The sequence below is a fragment of the Pteropus alecto genome, unplaced genomic scaffold (genome assembly GCF_000325575.1).
Source record: "Pteropus alecto unplaced genomic scaffold, ASM32557v1 scaffold42, whole genome shotgun sequence".
NCBI classification, from domain to species: domain Eukaryota; kingdom Metazoa; phylum Chordata; class Mammalia; order Chiroptera; family Pteropodidae; genus Pteropus; species Pteropus alecto.
In genome coordinates, this window is record NW_006434825.1 from 13,047,196 (window position 1) to 13,068,115 (window position 20,920).

The window sequence follows — 20,920 nt, forward strand, 5'->3', positions numbered from 1 at the left end:
TCCCTCATAGCCAGTGTTGAAGAATAAAGGACCAAGTTGACCCAGAAATAATCAGTGACAAAAATGGATCAATTAGAGTTTGCTGAATGATCAAGCAGACAAGCCAGCCAGTCAGCCCATTTTTACACTGTTCGCCTGCCCACCCAACATTGGGAAGCAGTAGTTCACTTTTAATATCTGAAAATGATTTCGTTCCTCCATTTCTTTCTTTCCCATAATTGTTCTAGGCTCTGCACTGTTGCATCAATGTTAGACAAATTCTTGCTCTGCTGAGTTTGTTCCCCTTTTTTGCCTAATTTCTTTTTTCATACCCTTATGATAGTAATTTATGTTAATAGAGTTATTTATTATAGTGCACTTGCTCTAATTCTACTACATAGATAGTTAAGCATAGTGGGATTTTGGTCAGCTAACATTCCTAGTGAACTATTAAGTAAGTTGATTAAACATTATTATTGCACAAATTATTAGCAACATTAGAGGAAAAATATGTGACAACAGTCACCCAACCCTGGTAGATCAATGATAGAATTCCGTAGAAAATAAAAGTAAAATCATTTCTAAATTTTAAAAAGAGTGACTACATTTAAGTACATTGCACAAGAACAATTTTTAAGAGCTGTTACATTAATCTTTATTAAATTTCACTTCATTCATTTGGACAGATATTCTAGGCTTTCATCATCTGTGATGGTTATGACATACAATATATTCCTCTTAAGCCTGTGTCATTCACAAATTCTATATCGTTGTTCAAGTTGTTTATATAGTAACCACCTCCCTCCAGGTTGAACCGCACATTTTGGGTGCTGTTACTTAGAGTTGTCTATTAAATCTACATTTCTTCATCTTATTCATAAGAACTTTGAAAGATTTTCATCAGACATTTTACTGAATTTACAATAACTATGCTTATAGCATTTTCCCGATCCTCTATTAGAAGAGCTTTAAAAACCAAATTAGATTAGTTTACAGCTTGGCCTTCTTCATAATTTCACTTTAACAGATAGAAGCTATGTGAAGAGATAGTTTTGTCCAAGAAGTTTATTAGGAACATTGAGTGACCTAGCTGGTTCTAGGCATTGCTCACTTGTACTTGTTTCTCTTTTTCTCTTTTTTTTTAAAAACAGCTTTATTGATGTATAATTTACATATCATAAAATTCACCCATTTAAAGTGTGTAAATTTAGTGGTTCTTGGTATATTTACAAAGGTGCATAACCATAATCTAATTTTAGAACATTTTACCACCCTAAAAAGAAACCTTGTAATCATTCTCTTCTTTAAAAAAAAAAAAATCTAGAAGTGATTTTACTTTTGTTTTTTAAGGAAGTCTTTCCTTGGGAAACTACCTTTCCATCAAGATTTTCCATTCTCATTTTTCATATTCTATGTTTATAAACCTAGAATTTCACCCCTCCCTTATCTATCTAACTGGTTTAAAAGATAACACACACACACAAAACAGACATGACAGCTTAACATGAGGTAGCTAGCCCTTTTTTAGGACTACTTGTCATTTTCATAGATTTAAAATACCTATGATCTTGTTCAGGAGGTTTTTCATTGGCTAATGGAAACTATGAAAGTGTTTAATTTGTATTGAATTTAAGATTAAATGACAGTAGTATTAACAGCATAATACATGTTCCTTTAATCTTTTTGTCTTACGAGAAGCAGATTTAAAGAGTAAAGACAGTATATGTGGTCAAGTTATATAGTTACAGCTTAGAGCTAATATCTTTGAGATAATGGGGTTAAAGAAGGGTTTAAATGAGGACTTAAAGTCTTAGGTTGTTTAAAGTATCAGAGCCAACCCAGTTCTGTCTGAAATCAGAGCCTGTGATGGTAATCACTGTATTAACTGCTGCTTCCTTTGGATAAGTATGATAAAACTGACTTCTTCAATTTCCAAACACTTGAGTCAGTTAATCAGAAAATAACTTTGATAAAGAAATGAATCTATGCTTTCTACACGTTCCACTTGACCTTTCATGTTACTTCCATTTGTTTTAGAGGGCAGGCTGTGGGGAGGGTTGCAATATAATAAGTTCTGTATTTAGTTACTTTTCAATGTATTTTTATTAACATTGCTTTTATACCTCTAATGTAAACTCAACTTTATACCCTTCTTGGGGAAAGGTAGAGTGTTTCAGTCCAAAGGGTTTGCTTTAATTTTATTTATTTAATAACCAGAGAAGTAGAGAAATAATCCCAACCAGTGAAACACTGTTAGTAATAGGGCTATTACCAGGATAAGTTTTTTCCCTTGACATAAATGAGTTTTGGTATATCCTTTTAAGCCAATTTTTATTTTCAAATTTCCTTTTTGTTTGGACAAAAAAAAGAGGACTCAAGTATGTTTCTTTTTTTATGTATAAGAATTCTTGTTTTCAACATGGATTGAGAAAGATAAGCATATTAAAATCAATATTCGATGACATGACATTTGTTTTAATTCTGTCCTCATATTATTTGAAAGTTGGAATTAATTTACTTAAGGCTTTTAACAACATTTTAACAAGCTGAAAACTTTTCAGTCAGGGCATTTTATATCCAGACAGATGTCTAATTTGCCAAATGCTTTGAAGATAAAAAATTCAAGTGTTAGGTAATAAAGTTTTTCAAATGAAACCTTTAAGTTGATTCTTTACTGTGAAAAAAGAGCATTTAGTAGTACAGCTTCTAATTTTAGCTTTCCTTCAGAACATTCTTCCTTATCCCTACCCACATCAAAGTTAGAATACATAGTTTAATGATTAACTGGGAGGATCACAGTATTTATGAATTCAGTAATCAGTCAACTAAAAATATTATTTGTTATGAAGGATAAAATGTCTTAGATGGCTACCTGTGGTTTTTTAATTAACTCATGCAAATAATTAATAATCTTTGATTGCTGGAATGTTAGGTTTCTTGGAATACTAGGCAAGTCCCTTAAACTCTGTGCCTTGGTTCTTTGAAAGTGGGCATATGATTCTATTTGGCCTTTTGAAGTTCCTTCCAACATTGATTCTCCTACCTTTAAAGGATATGTTGAGAATTATTTCTATCTAAAAACCATATAATAATAACTATAACAGAATTTTTAAACAGTAGTTATAAATTTAATTTTATGGATAGAGTATTATGAAAAATATTAAAAAGATACAGTATTCTTTAATTTGGGATACAAAAGTAATCATAATCTAATATAGGCAATAATGCTTTCTGATTTAAGAGTATCCTGTACTTGTACCTAGTTTCTAGAGTTGAAGGTTTCTCAGAGTAAGAAGTATTTTCTTGAGCCTTGACTTTTTTTAAGCTTCTTTAGGAGAGAAAAATACATTATGATAGCAAATTAAAATATTTGCTACAAGATGCTAGGTAAAAGAGCATGCATGACTAGAAGAATGGTCTAATTGGAGAAGGCAATTTAAAGCTGATAGACACTAGTATATGCTATCTCAATATGTGAAAGATAGTAAGTTACACTCATTATTACAAAGAGAGATCTTGGAACACCTTAGGTTATTTGACATTCTCTATTCTGTCTCGTTTAATCCAGTTTAAAATTTAATAACTTTCTAGAGACTGTCTTAAGCATAAGGGATAAAGCCAAGAAAACCAGGGGCAGAACTAATGGAAAATTTATTCTTCTGTTTAATAATATTATATAATAAAAGAAAAATATTTGCTAATAATTTTTTACAACTTTAATTATATGGAGCACGTGTGTGTGTGTGAATAATATAGTTCCGCAAGTGAAAAGACATATTTGTACTGATATATTCGGTTATTGACTTATACTCTTTTCAAATTTTTCTATCTTTTCCTCCCACAGAATCTGTCTATGATCTTCTCCCAAAGGAGTTACAGTTACCTCCATCTAGAGAAACATCTGTAGCATCAATGAGTCAGACAAGTGGTGGTGAGGCAGGCTCGCCTCCTCCAGCCGTAGTTGCTGCTGGTATGCATTTCATTTTACTTTATTAAAGAAAACTAGAATATTATCTGGCCAACATGAACAGTGCTGGCAAAGATCATATCAAAAAGAGTGTGATTTGAGGCTTGTTTTAGGTTTTAAAATATATACTTTTAAAATTTAAAAAATTCGATGTAATTTTATCGATATAATTATTATTTCTTAAAATTTCACATTGGCACACTTATTAATGCCATCTCCTAGAATGGACCTTGTCATCAACTATGGGAATGAGTTTGAAGCTCTTTTGTTGACTGCACATAAAGATGTTAAATACCAAGCTATGGGTAGAAAATTATATTTGTTAAATTACATTTAACAATTATTATTTTTATATTTGCTTTAAAAAAATATTTTACTTTGTATAATCTGAAAAAGGACTCAAGCACTCAAGTCTCTTTTCTGTTTATAGCATAACCTTTTCTCTACATTTTAAAATGACTTTATACTTAATTTTACATTCAGTTGAAAGTAATGGAAGATTTGAATGTAATATTTATATAAAGACTTTTATATCAATGAAAAAGTATGGAAACTAACATTTGAAATTTATCAAGTTTATTTTTACTCAGCTCTCAAATCATACACTTTATAAATGTATAATTATAATTATATAAAACTGGCTGAAATTTTGATTGAATTAGAATAAAAGATTGACAGACGCGGTGACAGAAAAAAGTCTTGATTCACGATAAATTAATAAGAATGCTTTAAAAAATATTAGATTACCCAACTGTACTCTTCTTTTAGTCGGGTTTATAGACTACTAAGTGTATTTGGTTTTAAAAAAAGGAAAAAAAATTATATATATACTCTGCAGTTTTATCTGTTTTAATAATTAGAGGTTTCTTGTCTAATCTGATACCTCTCATCTTTTTAAATGCTACTTAAAGTTCATTGGAGCATTGTTTTTACTAAATTCTTTTTGTTTCAAAAAGAACAGTGAAGTGGAAGGTTGTGATTTAAATGAGGATATTGGTACTATAGTAGAACCTCGGATATTTTTCTTGTATATGTTAATCTATGTACCATTACCTTATGTACCAATCTTTCCTCTGAGCTGTACAGTACAATTTTACTGCCTTCCTAATTGAGGGCAGGAAAACTTTAAACATGGCAAAGAACCTTATCAGCCCTGCTCACTGTTCATGTGGATTGCCAGACAGTTTCTAACCAATTCTGTGGATTTAAGTGTGAACTTTCTAGTAAAGAAATTGGCAAGATGATCTGGTTTCATTCTACATCTACTGGGTTGGTAAAATATCCCTGAATATTTTTTCTGGAATTTAAAGCTTTAGGCTAGTTTAAACTTTGTATCAGATAATAAAATGTATTTTTAAAAATTTTTTAATGAAATATTTCACTTTAAATCCACAGGTAGAAATTGACTAACCAATTTCTTTTGTATCTTTTGAGATTGTTTTTTCAAGACATGTTGAATCTATATAGAACTAAAAGTCTGTTTCTTCTGTGCTTTTTAACCTCTGTTGACAGTAAATTCAGTTTCTTTTACAAGCTGAAAAAATGTTAGCTAGGTTTGGGAAAAAACAACACTTCCTTTTAAATAATACCAAACTGAATTTCAGAAATTTTTATATATAAATATTGAAAGTTTTTAATTTAGGTCACTAATGGAATGTTGATTCTCTCTTTCTCCCTTTCTCCCTCCCTCTATATATTTGAGAAAATCCTTTCCAGATAAATTAGATCGAAAGCTGTCAGTTGAAACTCATGAAAATAAAAGAATTAACCCAGGAAATATTCTGAAATATTATGTTTGTATTAGATCGAGAAATTATTGACTTTGGAATGATGGTGAGAAAAGTAAGGAGATACCCTTGACTGTTTTCTTATATTCACACATAAAAAGTTTCTGTGATCTAAAACCAAGTCATTTGAATTTTTTTTAACATAAATTTGCTTTTAATAAGCAACATAGTCTTATTCTAGGATTCTAATGTCTTATTGGTAGTCTTTTTATATAATATTATAGGTGAGAGTTTAAATTACATAATAATTATTATAGGGAGATCAGTTAGTATATATCATCAGAGTTGCTTTTTTACTTGACATATTAATATCCTTAGTGACATAACTGTCAAAAGAAAGAGATTTAGAGTACATTACCAGTTATCAGTGTTTTCTGGCCAAAAGACTAGATGTCTAGGGAAAGGCATGTTAGTTTAGGCTTCTGTGAGTTTTTTTTTAATTTATAGCATTTGCTGTTTAAGTGTGAAATGCATAAAAATGATGACTCTTGATGTAGTTAATTCTTCAGAGTTTTGAAGGAGCCGGATTGGCTGCTATCAGGTATGAGGGCCTGGTGGGAACAGACTTCTAGTTCTGCCATAAAGGTTTGTGTTTCACAAGTTCTAAATCAATTTAAATTTTAAAATTTAGAGGCTGGGCATGTAGGTGTTCATGTACATTCTTTATTATTTAATTATTAAAATGTGTTTCTCAGATTCACCAATCTAGATATTTTACCTTTACTTATTATTGAGAGAATGAATAAACATGATGCTGCTAATCCACATTCCAGAATATTGAGCAAAAGAGTGTCTCTCAAATATTTTTCTGCCTCTACACTACTTACACTTTTATATACTCCCATCAGTAACATCTTTTTATCCAGTAAATCCCAGGGTTGAGGATGAGAGAAAGATGATTTACTTCTATACAGTTCCTCCCCATTCTGTAGGGTCAAATGTCAAAATCTGGGAGGTATAGTTGAGAATCACCAGTCTGAATTTTGTACTCCTCCCCATTTTTTAAAGACCTCTGTTTTTGTCCTACCGGAAAAGTAGTTAAGAGTTTGAAATTCAGTATGTGAGTGAATAAAAGTTTTAGAACTACAGACTTTCTGAACAGTACTGTTGTAGGTTCTCAGTAGTTAAGCCAGAGGCCATTTTCCTGATACAAAACAAGTTATCCAAATGAATTGCTAGCGGTTTTTGGCAAAATAAGGAGTTGATCACGAAGAAATGCAAATTGTGAAAGGCATCTTTTTTTGTCATAGTATAGATTATAAAACATAAGCATTTTTACAGGTAAAATTTAAGTATTTAGGAGAAATAAAACAGTTAACCAGAATTTGGGGTTTCTGAAAAGACACATGGAAGGTATTTTTCTTAACAGCTTTATTGAGATATAGTTAACATACCAGTTAAATATATATTTAAATCTACTTGTATGTTTATCTTTTATCTTTAGATTTCTTTTATTTATAATAGGAAGTCTTTGACAGAAGAGGACAATAAATTTTAATCATTTTTAAAAGCCAAACTATTTTCTTTTTCTATTCTAGACTCTATTTGTCTTCATTTTGGGATATGGCATTATGTTTATTAGTTTATATCAAAATATGATTTTGCTAAGGTGACTGTTTCAAGTTTCTTTTAAATTTTTTTTTAATTTTTGAGTAAACGAATTAATCAAACCATACATTTTATAACTCAGTGAGAGAATCTTAAGAATAATTAGGTAGTAATTCTTTTGTTGTTTTCATAAAATTGTTATTTTTACTTCTAGAAATTATATATTAGTACTCTTTTTAGAGGTAACCTATTTTCAGTACACTAATACTTTGTGGCAATTTTTAACATGTATAGGGATATATACCCATAAAGCATGTATGATAGAAATCTCCATTGAATATCTCCACTACTTTGATCACTGAAAGTTTTTAAGGCTGTAATTTACATTAACAACTTTACATGAAGTGAGCCATCTAATAAAGTTTTCTTTTAGTAGAGACTTATTAAATAGTGCTTTGAATTCTGTGCCCCAGCAATTAATAAATCTCAGTTACCTAACAGGTATTTTCTATGATGAAAGAACTTGAGTGCAATTTACACTATAGGAGAACACACTCAAGAACTAAATTAATGTTCTGTAATCAAAAAACTGCTATGCTTTTTGTTCATTTCAGACACCTGAATTAAAATTTTAGGAATTTCTAAACCATCCATAACAACAAAACTGTACAAAAATTGAGTTGAAGAAAATACCAGTTCTCATTTTTGAGTTCCTGCTTTGTGACAGGAATTGTGCTAAGCAGTTTGCATGTCATTATATCTCAATCCTTCCAAACACAGTATACCTCTCTTCTTTTCTCCTGGGGTCTGTGTTTTGCTCCTTGCCATTGTTCATTAGGGAATTTAGCATTGTGTGCTATCACTTTAATTAGGGAAAACAAGATTTTGGAAGGCAGTGTGTAGGACATTAAATTGAAAAAAAAAAAACATATATTCCTCCTCTTCAAGTTTCAGGATCTACAAAATGGGAATATGATTTCTAGAAGAATATTAATTTTTAATAGAAGTGATTCACAGCAACAGAATTACATAGCCCACTGAATTTATTACAACTTAAATTTATTAGTATTAGAAACTATTTACAGTTATGTAATTTGGACTTCCTTGTGGACAAAATTTGGGGAGTAAATTTCCCTTTGATTCCTCTCCTGTGTTAACAAGGTTAACATATTTCAAAATTTTGGCAATTTATGCAGTATACTATTCTTAAGATTATGGTAAACCCAAAGCCCATTAACAGGAAAGGTGATTCACCTGTGTAACCTATATATTGAAGTTGTGAGCTAAAAGGTGAGTTGATCTTGGTTACTCCCTATGGCCATTTCTACTTTTCCTAGAAAACCAGACCACTTCCAAGAAGGAAGGCAGATCCTAATTACAAACATGTTGCAAGTAGGTTTAAAAACTCTACTCCTCATTCTGTCTTTTTACTGATATTACATAATAAATCTAGATACATACATTCATATAAATTAAAATATGTTCATATGTATAGATTTATACTAATATCTGCATTATTAAAATGAAAAGCATAAGCAAACTTGGGCCATTACAGTTAATTTGGAAACAACTACCAGTTCAAGACGCTATCCATATTATAAATTATCATTGACAAAAAGTACACATGGCCTATTATTGATTTAATCTTTAAATGTTTCCCTTTTTATTATTCTCAATAATTTTTAGTAATAATTTTGTAAATATTGTGATTTATTCAGTTTTTGGTAGAATAAACATGGTTTTATATTCCCTAAGTCTGTAGAATAGCATTTTAAAACTTCACAGATTCTCAACCATTGATAGGCCAAATACATATATAAAATTGACACAATTTCTATTTTTATGTGTTTTGTACAATTTTGCATTATTAATTTCCTGGAAGCGGACTTTTTATATCACCCATAAGAGTGAAAATATCATAAGCAAATATATTGCCATAACTAATTGCTTTCATATATTCCTCCTCTTCAAGTTTCAGGATCTACAAAATGGGAATATGATTTCTAGAAGAATATTAATTTTTAATAGAAGTGATTCACAGCAACAGAATTACATAGCCCACTGAATTTATTACAACTTAAATTTATTAGTATTAGAAACTATTTACAGTTATGTAATTTGGACTTCCTTGTGGACAAAATTTGGGGAGTAAATTTCCCTTTGATTCCTCTCCTGTGTTAACAAGGTTAACATATTTCAAAATTTTGGCAATTTATGCAGTATACTATTCTTAAGATTATGGTAAACCCAAAGCCCATTAACAGGAAAGGTGATTCACCTGTGTAACCTATATATTGAAGTTGTGAGCTAAAAGGTGAGTTGATCTTGGTTACTCCCTATGGCCATTTCTACTTTTCCTAGAAAACCAGACCACTTCCAAGAAGGAAGGCAGATCCTAATTACAAACATGTTGCAAGTAGGTTTAAAAACTCTACTCCTCATTCTGTCTTTTTACTGATATTACATAATAAATCTAGATACATACATTCATATAAATTAAAATATGTTCATATGTATAGATTTATACTAATATCTGCATTATTAAAATGAAAAGCATAAGCAAACTTGGGCCATTACAGTTAATTTGGAAACAACTACCAGTTCAAGACGCTATCCATATTATAAATTATCATTGACAAAAAGTACACATGGCCTATTATTGATTTAATCTTTAAATGTTTCCCTTTTTATTATTCTCAATAATTTTTAGTAATAATTTTGTAAATATTGTGATTTATTCAGTTTTTGGTAGAATAAACATGGTTTTATATTCCCTAAGTCTGTAGAATAGCATTTTAAAACTTCACAGATTCTCAACCATTGATAGGCCAAATACATATATAAAATTGACACAATTTCTATTTTTATGTGTTTTGTACAATTTTGCATTATTAATTTCCTGGAAGCGGACTTTTTATATCACCCATAAGAGTGAAAATATCATAAGCAAATATATTGCCATAACTAATTGCTTTATTACAATTAGTTGTACAAATAATACTAACAAAGTTATATAAATAATATTTCATCCGGGGTAGGAGTGAGAGACATGGATTGGGGTAATATATAACAAAAGACTTCACCTGTTTCTATGGCTTCTTTCTTTTAAAAATAAAATCATGCATACTAAAATATTAGCATTTGTTAAGTATGGTCAGAGGGTTCATGGGTGTTTAGTTTTTATTTTTTAATTTAAAAAGTACCAGGTAGCAGTTGAGTAAAATAAGACAAAATGCCCAATGAACTATGCTTTTTAAAAGTAACAAAGGTGTGGCATATATTAGATACTTGAATTATTTTGGGCATAAGGAAGAATACATTAACTTTTCCTCCATAAATACAAGTATGTGTTAATGGCAGTATTTATTTAGGCCAGTGAGGTAAAATTCATTCTTCTCATGTCATTCCTTCATTACAAGGTATTATGGTCAGTTAAATTAAATCAGAAAATGAGCACGAAAGTACCTCAACATGGCAGGCCCATGCAGCCGTGCTCTAGGTCAAACACACATACACAAACACACACACATACACACATATTATAGTTTTATTTCTATTTAGTTTTACCCATATGAAATATAATAAAATTAGCATGGGTTTTGGGACCATAAAGACTTAATTTGAATCTGATTGATATATCATTTCTGTCATGTAAACAGAATCTTGCGGAAGTTAAATTTCGAATACTATCACCCTTGTAACTAGGCAACAATGCCAACTTTATCTTAAAGTTACTTTGAAGATAAATATGTGAAATACTTAATATTACCTGACTATTAGTGATCATTGAATATGTATTGACCTCCTTACCACATGATGTTTCTCCGTTCATTTTTTTAGTACGGTTTTAAAACCTAGATCTTATTTTTTATAAAAACAAATTTTTAAACCTGGTTTTGCTTCTTTCTTTCCATTCTCACCCAGTTTGTTTGTTTTTTACTTTATTTTGAAGTTTTGTATATCAGCAAAGATAGAGCCACACACAAGGGCCATGGAATTTACTTTCTGAGACTTATTCTTTTACATTGGCACTCTCTCAATAGGAACCCTTGTATGTAAAAGGAACATTGATAGAGAATGATGAGTCATACAGAGGAGACAGTTCCTAATGGGATGATTCTGTAAAGTTGACTGTTTAACAGTTCTTCCTAGAATTCTCTCCCCACTTTTTTTTTTACTGACATGATAAAGTTGCATGATCAGTTATCAAAACTTCTATTTTTTGAGCAGTTTATGACTTATCTTCTGTTTCTTGCCTAGACAATTTATTTCGTCTACAATTGGATCTAATATATACTCTAATCCAGACCTAGGTATAAAACCTGATTAATTAAATCAGAAATATTTAATAATGCAAATACTATTCTTTTTTGGTCACCTCTAAAGAAGAAATGGGAAGACATTGCACTAGAGTAGGCAGGAATACCTTTATTATTTAATCTAAACTATTTTAAAATGTATTATATGATAAAGCATTGAAGTGACCTTTAAATAGCATCCCTCGGAACTTTTTCTCTCCGGTTCCTATTTTAGGTAATAGTGATAGTCTTTGTTTTGTCTTAAAAGTAACATTTTTCAAGTAGTACAAAAGTTACCCTTTTTTTAAAACCTGTACTTCCTGGAGTCTTCGACAATGTAATAAATGTAGTTATCAGCTAGTATAATTATTTTTTTTTTGGTGTTTAAATTATTCGAGGTAGGAGAATTCAGATTAAAAGGAGAGAGTAATTATTATGTAATATTAGAACCCTGACTGGCAGTTTTATGGACTGGGGAAGAAAAAATGGACTCCAATAATTTAGTAACAAACTTTTCAGCTTCATCAGTAGTGCTAATTATTTTTTTTTAATAGAGCTTCTAGGATCAGACACTTTATGCATAGTAGCATATCTAATTTTTAAAAGTAAATTGGTTGAGGGGGAATGAGGAAGTATGTGGAAGTTGGCCAAAGAAATGAAAAGATTCTTTTGCTGCTAAAATATAAATACTTCTTACTGCTTGAGTGTATTGGTCAGAACACATCCTCTTCTGCTCTTTCAGAGAATTTGGATAAGGGCACAGCCTAAAAACACCTGTGAGAGAGAGCATTCTGGCTTATGGATTAGACTACATTGGTAAACAGGAGAACAATTTGGTGAATATGAGTTAACAAAAATTTTGGATAAGAAATTTCCCTACTTGCATTTATTTGGATGTTAATAATTTAATTTTTTAAAGTTTGTTTTAAAACTGCTTATTGTAGCATATAAACTTATGTTGGGTGGGAAAAGTACAAATGAGAAATTGAAATCGTTTTAAACATAAATTAAATTATCAACCCTACAATTTTTGTTTTTTGTTTTTGTTTTCTTGGTTTTTTGGTAATCTGGATTGCTTATTTTATATGCTGGGATGCCAGTTGTTTTTTCTATTAATACACTTAACTTGCATTCTAGCTTCGTCATTCAGAGACAGGCATCGTGTGGTGGGTTGTGTGACAGTGTCTGTCAATAGTGAAGACAAATAGTGCCAGAGACACTTAACCCATCCAATCTCACCCAGGGTATAGGTCGGTTTTCAGACTTCTTCATAAGTCTTTTTTTTCTTTCTTTCTTTCTTTCTTTCTTTCTTTCTTCCTTCCTTCCTTCCTTCCTTCCTTTCTATTGTTTTGTTTTGTTTTGTTTTGTTTCTAAATAGTAGATTGATACTGATTGAAACTAAAACTTTTTGTAAAGTTTTAAACTTTACATCAATACTATAAGAAGAAAAGTAGAAAACAAAGGTTGGCATGTAAGGTGTTGATAAAGCAGGTTTGCAGCCACTTTGTGTGTTTTAGATTTTTCAGTCCCTTGGCAACACGAATGTTGGCCTTAATAATTTTTTCTCTCAATATCTTTCTTCTTTGATCTGAAAATATGTCCTCGTATATGATGACTTTTATCAGACAAGATGTTTTGATTTGACATCATTGTTACCAGTAAGAAAAATGAAATACTTTAAGGTTGAACAGTGTTTTAGACCAGAAATTGTTTCTAAACATTCTATGTTGTTTATTATGATTATTTTCTGAGCATTCAATAGTTTACTCCTTCTCCGTTCCACTATTGGTTTACTTATTAGCACACTTGCAAAATTTCATGGCTTTTGTTTTAATGACTTTCTTAGGAAATTCAACTGATTTTTCACGGATATTGAAAAGTTATAAAATATATTGAAGCTTAGTTAAATGTACCTTCTGTCATATTTTAAATCAGTGAAATATTTGTTTCTTCTGAAGACTTTAAAGAATGTTCCTAATTTCAAAGCTTTCTATAAAAAGTTTAGTTCCATAAAAAGTATCATCTCCTTTTTAGAGTATTTTAAGCACTAAAGTGATAGGATAATTAAAATAATTTCTAGTTCACAAATCTAGAACTAATAGTTCTTAATTTTAAAATATAGTTTAAGCAGGGAATATATAAAATATATATGGGTTTCTATATATGGTACCATTTAAAAATCTATTTTCATCTTTCTAATGAGATTGTTAGTACTTACAAATTCTGAATTATCCATGTAGATATTGTCTGTCATACTTTTTATCTCAGCTACTTTGAATATTCATAGTAAACTTTAATGAATCCATCAATTATTTAAAAAGAAGCCATATATCCAAGTTCACCATTATTACTGGCATTTAGTCTAGTAATTGGCTACTGCTAATAATAGAATTATTAGAACACTACAGATGTAATGTTTCCTTTCACTTATAAATTTTTGAATTAATCTATTCTTTTGAGATTATAAATTTACATTACTAAATTGTAGAAATGGTCTGTTGGTTTTCCCTTTGGTTTGCCGTGCTCTCTGTGGTCACATAAGATACTGTGGAAAAGTAAAATTCTTCTGGGCTCAAAGATAACTTTTTTCATAAAAGAAAAAATAAAAAAAATACATTCACTTAAGAGAATAAGTTTAAGAAAATTTTCCCTCTTTATGAAGGATTGGTCAGGGATTTAAATAACAAATAAAATTGTAAAGTTATAAAATAGAAATACATTATGACTGTTCCATGAAGTGAGAAAATAAAAAGTTGCTAAAACATTTTTATGTTGGAGTTTTTGTGTTTTTAATATCCAGCAATTAAACATAGTCTCTACATTTCTAATAGACAGAAATGGAGACTTAAAAACCAAAAATCTGGGGAGGGTTAGTTAGCATGTTTTGTTTGTAAGAACTTATAAATAAAAAAGAATGTATATGAGGCAGAATTGCGTTAGCATTTAGTGCTATAGAATGTCAATTAAGTTGTTTCTTGATGTTGAATGATATAGTGACTGAAATGTCTTTGTAGATATTTTAAGTACATTTACAGTATTTCCAGGATTGTTCTTTAGTGCTTTTCTGGGAATCCTTAGAAATGACAAATTAGTGTCTCAGAACATAAAACGTACTTGGTATAATTATTATGTATTTATTTTTTAATAGATAATAGTAAGCATTTTTTAGAACTCATGGGTTAATACACAGTAGGTCATTTAGCTTACCTGTAATTTCAAGAAAGTAAGTTACTAGCACGCTCTTTGTAGAAATAACAAATTGTTACCACTAAACTCTCAAGTTACTTCTAAACCTTTCCCTATTATCAGAGAATGCTATTATAGTCATATATAGTCTAAATACTTTTAGCAGTAAACTCTTTTTTAAGAAACCTGATGCATCCGTTATGAACACATTGGTATATTTATTTGCCAATTTAACTTTAATATAACTTGACACACATAGCAAATATTGGCTTCCCATAAATGAATTTAATAACAAAAAACAATGCAAGGCACTACGTTAGGTGTTGGGAGGGTATAAGATGAGAAAGATAACTGTCCATGCTCTCAAGGGGCTCATAGTTCTTATTCTCCACTTCACCATCTCACCTGGCAAATAGTGTACTTAGGTGATGTCTTGCTAACCAGAATGTAACATCTTTATATGCAAGATATTATGCATCGTTATCATCATCATCAGATCAACAGTGATACTGTGGTAAAGAGTTTTACAGTTTTAAAAAACTGTCTCATTTGTTAGTCTTAAAATGAGTAGAATCTTTATAATTTAGGATCAAAATGAGGTAGGCTTTAAAAAGTAATACTATTTTTTAATTAAAAGATGATTACTGCTGTCATCTGACAGAATTTATGTTTTCAGTGTCATAGTTTTGTACTAATGAACTTTTTAATTTAATATCTATATCCAGGAAACTGCAGGTAAAATATAAAAATTGTGTGTTAGGTGTCCAAGGAAAATGTGTAGAATATTTTAATTTATGTAGAGTATGAGATCACAGTTTGGCATACCTGTTCCAGAACAGACATTTATATACGGTTATATCAATTGTGTTTTATAACCATAATTGTTTTGATAAGATTTACACGATAAATTCATACATACCTCAAAGAGCAATGTCTTGCATATTAAATTTATAAACACCACTTAACTTGCTTTTGAATTCATCATTACTTTTCAACTCTATTTTCTGTCTGTCAGGGACAGGGATCCCTGAGATGTTCATATTCTGCATTCTTGTGCATGGTACTTAGATTCAAAAAAGATGGATGGGGGAAAGCTGTTTATAGAAATATGAATTTACAGCATTAATGCTGCATGCTTTGTGTGTTCCACTGCAAACATTGCATGCTGCATACTTGTATTTCTCTGAAAATGAAGAGCATAGGCTCATACACACATAAAAATTAGTTTCTTTTTTTTGCCAATAGTTGGAACAAATGGAGGAATGTTAGCCATAATACCTTATCTATTTTTATAAAATGAATTCTCTTGTATATTTCAGAAAACAAGAAAAAACTTGTTATTTAAACCCAAAGTGGCTACAAATCAGCTCCTAAACTGTCACTGACATTAGCATCTAGATTTTGTAGTTTTTACAAATCTTTTAAAATATTTATTTATTAAGAAAACATTGCATTAATGCATGATACAAAATCGATAAATTTTTCTTTAAATTGGAATGCAGTTTAAAATGACTGAATTTTCCAATTTCGGCTACTGAATTTGACAAGGATACAAACTGGAAAATGGAACTGGTATCATCCAATTGCTTTAGGTTTTTTGACTCAATGGTAGTTGGGGAAAATCTTTCCATGCAGCACTGTGTAGAGTACATTATCGATGTTAATATTAATTACAATGCTCTTTAGCCTTGACAGTAATGAAAAATTATGAGTGAATTTAGTTCTTTCAAATAATTTAAGTGTTTTCGGTACATGTTTTCAATTTAAAAATAGATCTTTGGCACTTGGCTTTTGATTATCTAAACATTGGTATTTTTACATTTCACTCTTTATATTATAATTGATATGAATGTTGCAACTTCAATGACTGTATATCACAGTTTTAAGTTTCATCATACCACTTTAAAACAGTGGCATACTTGGCTATAGAACATATCTTAGTTATCTCTCACTTATTTTTATTTTTTATATGTATAATTATAAACCTTTCCATATCTTTTAGAAGATAAAATGGTATTTATAAAATTTTAGGACTGACAACTTCCAACCTGAACATTAATAGTATGCCTCTGAGGTTATGCTATTAAGGATTTAAAGTAGTAGTATTTTTCAATGAGCCATTCTGCCAGTTGCCACACATTTTGAAAAGATCTATTTAAATCTTTTTTTGCCAAGCATACTAGATCAATAGTTTTATAAAATACCTTTTTATAGGAACTAATTCTGTTGCTCTCCAGTTTTTTCCTGCCTAATTCTTTGTTGTTAGATTCCAGCTAATAAAATTTACCAGTACTCATATTAGGAAATTCCTTTAATAGTTTAAATCAAGCAGTCCCTTCAAAGAGAGAGGAAATGGACAGTGGTAACCAATTGCTGAGTGTATAATCAAGTACCATAAAAGAGAAATCCATCCAATAATCTGTCCTTACTCTGCTTTTCATTCTGCCATTTAGGATGGATTTATTTATTTTAGAGATCATGGTTTTGATCTGCCACTTCCAACTTCTAGAGACCCTCAATGGTTAACTTGCTTCTTTTATAGCCCAGCATGTTCCATATCAAACTTTTTTCACTTTTATTCTTCTAGATTTTGTAACAGTCATAGTGACGGTACCAGTTCCATTTTGCCTCCAATTCAGTTGATTACATATTTTTTTCTATTTATTTCTCATTTTATAATTGATATCTGGAATAATCAGCAGCTCTTTTCTCATTTATTTTCTCATATTTTTATTCCAGGATTTGCCTCTGAAGCAGGGAGTGTCTGCATTAAAAATGACCTGTAGTTCTCTGCTTCATAGGTTAGAAACTTATTTTAATATTTTGTGGCTAAGCACAGTCCCACTTTTCAAATTCTGTAATGAATTATTTAATTGGCATTGAATGTGGACCACAAGCATATGTTTTATATTGGGGTTTTCTTTATTATTTTAAATGATTAAAATTCAACAATATCCAGCTGAGGCAATAAAAGCTTTATTCTTGCTTTACAGCTTAAAGCATTAAATTAGATTAAAAAAAAAATCTATCGATTATAACACAAATAAAATAATGCTATTTTGGGCATTTTTAAAAAAATGCATTTCTTAGGCCTTGTATTGCTTGAAGCATTTATATTCTAAAACTTAACCAAATTCCAACTATTCATTTTGGGGAAAAACAATCAGTTCACAAATCATATTTTCAATGGGACTGCTAGCCAGCATAGGTGAAAACATGTATAGTGTATTTACTCTTAAATTGTACACTACAGATGCTTCTTCAGCTCCCTCCTCTTCCTCCATGGGCGGTGCTTGCAGCTCCTTTACCACCTCTTCCAGCCCTACCATTTATTCTACCTCAGTCACCGACAGCAAGGCTATGCAAGTGGAGAGCTGCTCCTCAGCCTTGGGGGTAAGTAACAGAGGGGTAAGTGAAAAGCAGTTAACCAGTAACACAGTTCAGCAGCATCCATCAACACCGAAGAGGCACACAGTCTTGTACATCTCACCACCACCTGAGGACTTGCTGGATAACAGTCGGATGTCCTGCCAGGATGAGGGGTGTGGATTGGAATCTGAGCAGAGCTGCAGTATGTGGATGGAGGATTCCCCCTCCAACTTCAGTAACATGAGCACCAGTTCCTACAATGATAACACTGAGGTACCTCGTAAATCACGAAAACGAAATCCAAAGCAGAGGCCTGGGGTCAAACGACGAGATTGTGAAGAATCTAATATGGATATATTTGATGCCGACAGTGCCAAAGCACCTCACTATGTGCTTTCTCAGCTTACCACGGACAGCAAAGGCAACTCAAAAGCAGGAAATGGGTTGGTATTTATATTTTTTTTAAGTTCTATCACCATTATGCAAAACAGACAAACAAAAATTATTCCCCACTTTTCCTAATTGCTCAGTTCAAGTTTGCATATAAAGCAGATACTAATTTTATCACTGAAATACATGACAATTTTAACTTAGTTACCAAGTTTCACTAGAGAAAAAATATCAATAAATTTTTAGCTATAGGTATCTTATTAGGTATATGATTAAGTAGTAGAAAATGAAAATAATCTGTTTTGAAACAACTTAAATTTCAAATGGATTTATATTTTAAAGGATTTAAGAATATTTTTACTCATAATATTTGACTCTAGCATAGAAATAACTAATATGTAATAGCTCCAGCTAAAACAACTCAGAACATTCACAAAGGGTTGTGTTCTCTTTCACATTGTCTCCCCATTAGATTCAATCCATTTCCATTTTTGTGAGGATTTTAAACTTTGTTTTTCTTTAATTTGGTGAAAATAAGAAAAAACTAAGTCAATGGTTTGAGTCTCATCATTTAGATTCACATTAAGCTTTCTTTGATACATTGTGCTGACTTGGGATTTTTTTTCTTTTTTAAAATATATCACTATTTTTTTACTGTGTTTCTGGGTTATGTAGTTGAAGAGTGATAGAACAGGATCATGGGTACATGTTTGAGTTTTCCTTCATTTCTGCCAGTTCACAACACTCATTAAATATATTTTTATAGCTATATTACAGAATATTTACTGCTATATAGTACAGAATACTGTGACTTATTTTTAACTGTTTGATTTCTTTAGTACTTTTATTGTACTATTTAATTGCTAGACTTTTAAATTAGATTTTCCTATAGTGTATTAAACATAGTTTGATAAAATTTAACTCACTGGATTTTGAGAGATTACTTTTTTGGGAGACAGGGTTTGGTCCTCTAGTTGACCCAGGATCTACAATTTCAGGTTGTCACAAAAAGTGATGGAGAAGCTTTCAATTGGTTTACTACTTGATGACATCGTTGACATCTTTTAAGTTAAAAATCTAATTGAGTAATATAGAGAATATTTTTAATGTATATTAAACTTGTCCTTAAATATTCTCTCAGTACATTTTTAAAGTAATATCTATCATTTAAGTAATAATTATTCTACACTACTTGCTTCTCTACTCTTATTTAAAACTCCTTTGGGGTGATACAGTTAAATGAAAATGCACATTTAAATGTTTTTCATTTTTAGAAAGTCCAGATTAGGAAATTATCTAAAAGAAAACTAAGCATACCCTTTCCTAAAATGTTGCCATTAGCAAAGTCAAGAATTCTATAACATATTTGTAGAACTATTACCTATGTAATAATGCTCTGAAACACAGTAGCACAGAACTTAAAAGGCTCATGTATATCTCTTATTAAATATGAGTATGTGGGTTTCAATGGAGAAGGTTATTTTTTTAAGTTTGAGTAGAGAGATTTTTATTTTTGTATGGAAAAATGTTTAAGTTTCAAATGAAGAACAAATAAAATTTTGATGTAGAGTTAGTCAACACACATAATTTGTAGTTGCTATTAAAAAGATTTCTTGACCTACATCTTTTCTGCTTCTGCTTTTGTATGATAGATATATCTTAGAAATGATTTGAGGTTACCCAGGGAAAGTATAATAACATTTGTCAAGACAAAATCTCTCATGAAATAATTCATGGAACAGAAACTCATCAAGCAGCAGAAGAAATGTCCAGCTTCTTAGGTAATGGAAAAATATTTGACTCTAGCATATGGAAATGATGGAAGAAGTTTAAATTTTGAATTATTAAGAACTATATCAAGAAAAGGATAAAACCGTTTGTAAATATATAGAAAAGTAGGCCTTCGAAGACAATTATTAAGAGGATCTCAAACTAAAGTCTTAAATTCTTCAACAAGAAAAATGTTAGAAACATGAAAGATATTTAGAGATGTTTTTAGCGATTAAGCTTTAGATCTAATATGCCATAAACTTAAAATTTATATATTCTAAATGATAGGAAATGTACTCAGATATATTATGTACAGAAGTTTAGTGATCTTCAAGATGGAAGCAGCATTTTTGTATAATTAAAATGTTATATAAAAGTTAGAGTTTAAGAAAACAAAACCATTTTTTTTAAAAAAACTAATCAGTATTTAAACATTCCTAATCATATCATTCTTAAATTCTTCAGCTAAATGTCCTGAGAATCATTAGCCCCATGTCTCTTCTAGATAGTCCTAAAAATTAAGGTATAATGTTATCTGGATGTGAAACATGATTTAGGCATTTTTTGGTAAAAATTATTTTTGTGACGTAGACAACAGAAGGCTTCGAAGCACAAATGAATTAGAA

At 30.4% G+C, this 20,920-nt stretch overlaps 1 protein-coding gene across 10 annotated transcripts in view; it reads left to right on the top strand.

Annotated features, from left to right (window-relative positions):
* NFAT5 (nuclear factor of activated T cells 5) overlaps positions 1-20,920 on the top strand; it is a 108,964-nt gene that overhangs the window by 44,964 nt on the left and 43,080 nt on the right. For 4 of the 10 annotated variants that reach the window (XM_006909813.3, XM_015587714.2, XM_015587715.2 and 1 more), the window contains 2 exons: positions 3,824-3,949; positions 18,019-18,577. In XM_006909813.3, the coding sequence (XP_006909875.1) occupies positions 3,824-3,949; positions 18,019-18,577 (685 nt within the window). Of the gene's footprint in view, positions 1-3,821; positions 3,950-12,716; positions 12,830-17,504; positions 17,567-18,018; positions 18,578-20,920 lie in introns of those variants that run through there. The other 6 variants (XM_025045267.1, XM_015587718.2, XM_025045266.1 and 3 more) reach the window with 6 other exon arrangements.